This window comes from Pomacea canaliculata, linkage group LG3 (genome assembly GCF_003073045.1).
Source record: "Pomacea canaliculata isolate SZHN2017 linkage group LG3, ASM307304v1, whole genome shotgun sequence".
NCBI lineage: Eukaryota > Metazoa > Mollusca > Gastropoda > Architaenioglossa > Ampullariidae > Pomacea > Pomacea canaliculata.
The window spans coordinates 27,147,199-27,152,268 of record NC_037592.1 but is presented as its reverse complement, the minus strand read 5'-3'; the positions used below and the strand labels follow the sequence as shown (position 1 = coordinate 27,152,268).

At 38.5% G+C, this 5,070-nt stretch overlaps 1 protein-coding gene across 1 annotated transcript; it reads left to right on the top strand.

The window, feature by feature from the left end:
* The first annotated feature begins 1,359 nt into the window (after positions 1-1,359).
* Positions 1,360-3,574, top strand: LOC112560858 (glycine-rich protein DOT1-like). Its single transcript, XM_025232951.1, has 3 exons — positions 1,360-1,497; positions 2,914-3,000; positions 3,205-3,574. The coding sequence occupies exons 1-3, from the start codon at positions 1,495-1,497 to the stop codon at positions 3,460-3,462; spliced, it is 348 nt and encodes a 115-aa protein (XP_025088736.1). The 5' UTR covers positions 1,360-1,494; the 3' UTR covers positions 3,463-3,574.
* The last annotated feature ends 1,496 nt before the right edge of the window (positions 3,575-5,070 follow it).

Here is a 5,070-nt window from a genome sequence, read left to right as displayed (position 1 = left end):
GAGGACAGGTTCCAAGAGATTTCGTATCTCTTCCACAGTTATATATGCGGAACGCCTTTTGATAATCTGAAACTTATGTGTACTTTAATGTGTAGATAGTCAACACAAACGCCCGCCTAAGTACACTTAAAAAGTATGTAAGGTCTAACTAATAATCTTTACTAGAGGTGAAATACCAAAAATGAGCTGTGAGTGTTTTCAGACTGCCTGTCTTTCAGATTATCTGTATGACAGATTATCGCTGTTTCCCAATTCTTGACAGCCTAGCTGACATTACTAACCATTAGAATTCTCATAAACATACATTTTAAAGACCATGGCGACTTAAAACAACGGTTGGAAGAAAGGACACTTAGACCAAGGACATAACTCTTTGTCTTTTATTACAATAATCGTAGATACAGAGAGTAAAAAGATGACTAAATATTGTTTGCTTAGAAATGTAACTGAATTTACTTAAATCCGAATGTGGCTTGTTTCATTTTCTTATGCAAAATAGATGAGCTGCACAAGGGCAATGGAATTTTAGCTGTCCGCACATTTTCTTACAACAAAATGTATTCTTTCAGGAGGGCAAAACCACAATGAAGGTAACTTTAGACAGGAAGTAGGGGGGCACTCGATACTCTCGAATTTTATTGTCACTCGCCACACGTCTGTTGCATCCTGCTCAGACTGACGATATTTGACGAATCTCGGGTCCAAACGACCTTTAAAACTTTTAGGAAAGACATTTATCAATTTTAGAGTCATTGCCCTACTGCTTAATGTTACCCTTGGCAACCCTCGTGAAGCAGCTACATAAAACAACCTTTGAAGATCTTTTATACCGGAAATGGAAATGCTTAAAGCAAGAAATCGACTTGCAAAAATGTTTTAAAAAGTTTAGAACATTTTGTTTGAAAAGTTGTTTCTTTTTATGAAATGGGTCTTCATTACCGTCCTTAGACACTTCAGTCAAACAGTGCTGAAGGAAGTTGAACAGGGTTTGGTGTGGCAGACACAGATAATTCTCCCACGAATCTCCAACATGGAACAGGATAGAGGTTTACATGAGGAAACAGCACAGGGTTATAAACATTTAAGCTTTCAGCTTTTTTCGCTTATATTACTTGGGTGAGGTTTTATCACATGGGCTTGTGTTACAAGTATATTGTATTTCGTTATATGGCAAAGCATTATAAGCAGCTTATCACGATCTGTGCCCCAATACTTGGTAATTTTGCTGACGTCAACAAACGTTAACATTCTCATAAAATTCAAATTCTGAAGACCCCGTGACTTAAAACAAAGCAAAACTGAAATTATGCGACTTCAGATTCGTTGCTTATTCTACAAGCGGATACATAATTTTTTAATCAAAACAGAAGTCGTAAATGTGAAGTATTATCACCTCAAAATTTGTATTTAAGAACCTGTAGAACTCTATCTGAGTACACTGTCTACGACGAGACTTGCTTTGAGTTTGCTTTGGGAACAGGACACAACTGCAACATGGTAGGTGTTTCCTTCTTTCCTTGACTTTATTAGAATACTAGAAAACAGAAAAGAATGGGTTAAGTCTCTAATCTACTTACAATTCGTTAGTGCCTGGTTCACTGTAGTTTTGCGATATTTCGTGTGTAATCGACATTTTTTGGTCATTAATATTGATGGAATTTTCGGTTTTCACGACACATCTACAAAGCCGACTTCTTAAAAACAAACGAATTTTTATGTCGAAGTATTTGTATTGCGATTGTTGCTACTAAAATAAGACAACAACATAAAGTGTCCTGTAAATTTCCCTTTTCTTGTAATCAGCATCGTCGTCCTCTATCATTTGTAAAGTCCGTGATTGCCATATTACCGTGAAGTAACTCTTTCTGCCTTTTTATGACAGTTTATTTATACAGAGACTTTAGAAAGAAAACGACCACTTGCCCACAACTGTTAACTTTGAAAGCGCATGTTCTAGATAAGTCAAGGCTTTCTTTTTTTCTGGTGTTTCCTTTATACAGTGCGTTCTAGATCACCCGGTTTGCATTATACTGGTCATACCATGCAGACTATTATATTATACCCCTTCTACATCCTTTCAAAGTAGTTGTAACTGCTTTTAATGTAAAATTTTTTATACAGAGACAATAGAAACAAAATGACCACCAAATGTTTCCTACCAGTGTTCACATAAAGGCGCATGTTCTAGACCAGGGTAGGGGAACGTCCTGTCATGTCTTCCTTCTCGGTGTTACTATACATGATCATCAAGAGACGAAAGGGAGGCTTCTATACATGTTTCCTAAACTACGAACCTAACTAAAATATCTCATCTACGTTAAGGTGCTTAAACAGAACTGTTGGGTACGATCTACCTGAACAGACTGAACAGAAGAGAGTAGGGAGTGGAGTTGTATGCCATTGCTGAACTGCCTTTCAGGAGATGGGTGATAGGATTTTTTTAAACAGCTTTTTTTTGGATCAGTTAGAATTAGGTCTTGAAGAGAAGGTTGATGACATTGCTGGACAGTCATATGCTGCCTTTGAAGAAAGAGTTTTAAAATGTTTTGTTCGTTCCAAGCGTCTATATCCTTCACTGGATGATGAGACGCAAATCATCATGTCAACCTATAGACTAAGAATTGTACTCCTTTATCGTATAAAAAAAGTCTTGACCACAAGAAAAATGTGCTTAAATTTATCGAAATATTAATTATAGGTGAATGAGGGGATTTCACGCTTGGCAAAAGCATAACAAAGAAAGCGGAAGTCTGTTGTGCTTTATCTCAAGTTTCCACGAAGCATATGAAAAATTTCATTGCTATCAGCTAGTCCTCCCTTTCTAGTTTTTAATGTATCTCTGTGTTTCTGTAGTCATGATTTGTACACCACTGTCCTCGATTGTCACAATCTGTTACTCTACTCATCTTGCAGAAGACTGCCATCGCTGTCCTTCTCTGTGCTTTGGTGGCTAGTGCCATGGGAGGTATACTCCTGGGAGGTGGTGGCCTTGGCGGCGTGGTGAGTTATCTACTTTTTTAGTCTCTTTTAAACTGTCCCCACCCCCATCGGACGTGTTTATCATTAGAGAAGTTTAAAAATTAGCTCATGAAATCAATGCAGTCTTGCAAATAATAACCCCGACGCTCAACATTTTTGATGGAAGCTAAAGTCTGGGTAAAGAAACAGGTGGACTGTAAGCACGCTGATGATTTTACATTTCAGGGTGGAGGCGGCATTGGCGGTAACTATGGCGGCTATGGCGGCTATGGAGGCTATGGCGGCAGCGGCTATGGCGGCAGCGGCTATGGCGGCTATGGCAGCGGCTATGGTGGCGGCTACGGCCGCGGGATTGGCGGCGGCTCTGGTGGCGGCTATGGCGGCTATGGTGGCGGCTACGGCCGTGGGATTGGCGGCGGCTCTGGTGGCGGCTATGGCTATGGCCGTGGGAAGGGCGGCAGCTATGGCGGCTACGGCTACTAGCCCGGTTTGGGTTCCGAAGATGCCTGTGGCTACACCACAAAGGATTAACTGCTCATCTGAATGCAAGATCTTTGTCTGCTCTGCTTTAATAAATACGTGGTGATCAAATGTTCTTTGTTGTTTGCGTTATGACAGACTGAGTGATGTACAACTGTTTTTTTTTAGACTGTATTAGTAGTGCTTGTCCTTAGCAAAATGCAAGGATGTACTGCTCAAGCATTCTCATGACAAATGACACTTTCGATGTGTATTGACGCGTGCTTATGTAGAGAAAGAAAAAAAAATTGAGAAAGAGCGAAAGAAAGAGAAAGAGAGAGAGAGACGGAGAAAGAGAAAAACTGAACCTAACTGAACGATATTGTTTAACCCATCGGCTCATAACAAGTGTTAAAGAAGCATACGTTTGCAGAATGGCTCAAAATTACTTAACCAAGTGACAGCTAATCATAACACAAAATATAATATTCGCTGTTTGCCAGACATCATAAAAACAGATATATATATAACTCTTTCCCACAAAATGAATCTTAACAGATAAATTGGACATGGAGATAATATATCATCTTTAAGATCCACAGGTTTTGACTTTTTCTTGAGACTCATGTTGTCCTTTAGCTGCACAATTAAGCGAGTTAGACACGAATAAAGTGTGCAAATGTTGTGGCGGCCATTTTAAAAGACAGGTTCAAAGATTTACAGCAGTCTTTTTCAAGATTTTTTCTTGAGCAAAAGGCTTTCTAATTATTCAAAATAGACTAAAATTTGCATGAGGATTTGAGGATTAGATTGAACGAGTGGTACTTCAATTCTTTGCCAGCTGAAATACGGATGTCTGAAAACTATTCCTTACATTCACACTCGTCAAAGTTGTTCTGTAAATCATCTGCAGTGTCCTCTTTTCGGAAATATTCTATAACTAATTTGCAGAGTTCTAATTCTTCTGAATACAGAAGACTGCGATTGATAGGAATTAGGTAAAACTAAGAATACTTTGTCATAATAGTAATTTTCACCATTCTTTAGTTTTACACTTTACTTTCGAACTGCAAATACCGAGTTGTCTCCCCATCGTCGTTGTCATTCTCATCGTAGTCATCAAGATTATAAACTAAAAAAGCACTATCCTCCTTTTAGGACACGACAGACTGGTAGGCAATTCGGACGAAAGTAAGAATAAACATAAAGAAAGAAAATATATTAAAAACGTATATAAATGTATGAGAATCTGTCTCACTTCGTAGTGACTCAGTCACTTCCCAAGAGCAGTAGCTTAATACTAAACTATATGTCAGTGATTAACACACAGAAACATTATAAAATTGGCATTTCAGTAAGTCAGAATTGCTAATCTCACTCAGGTGTATGTCTCATTCCCGCTGAATTTATGCGTGGAAATACACTTGATTCTTGACATCCTTCTTGTCAAAGGCGGGGCTAGACATGTAAAGATAAAGTCGTTTTGTCTCTCTTTGTCTGACAAGCCTACTTTTACAGTTAGTAATTAAGTTCCTCATAAAAGTCAAATTTTACGATATTGGCGAGATAAGGAAGCTAAATCATACAGTGTCAAGCTGGTTATTTATTCTACGAGCGGATGTAGCAATGTTT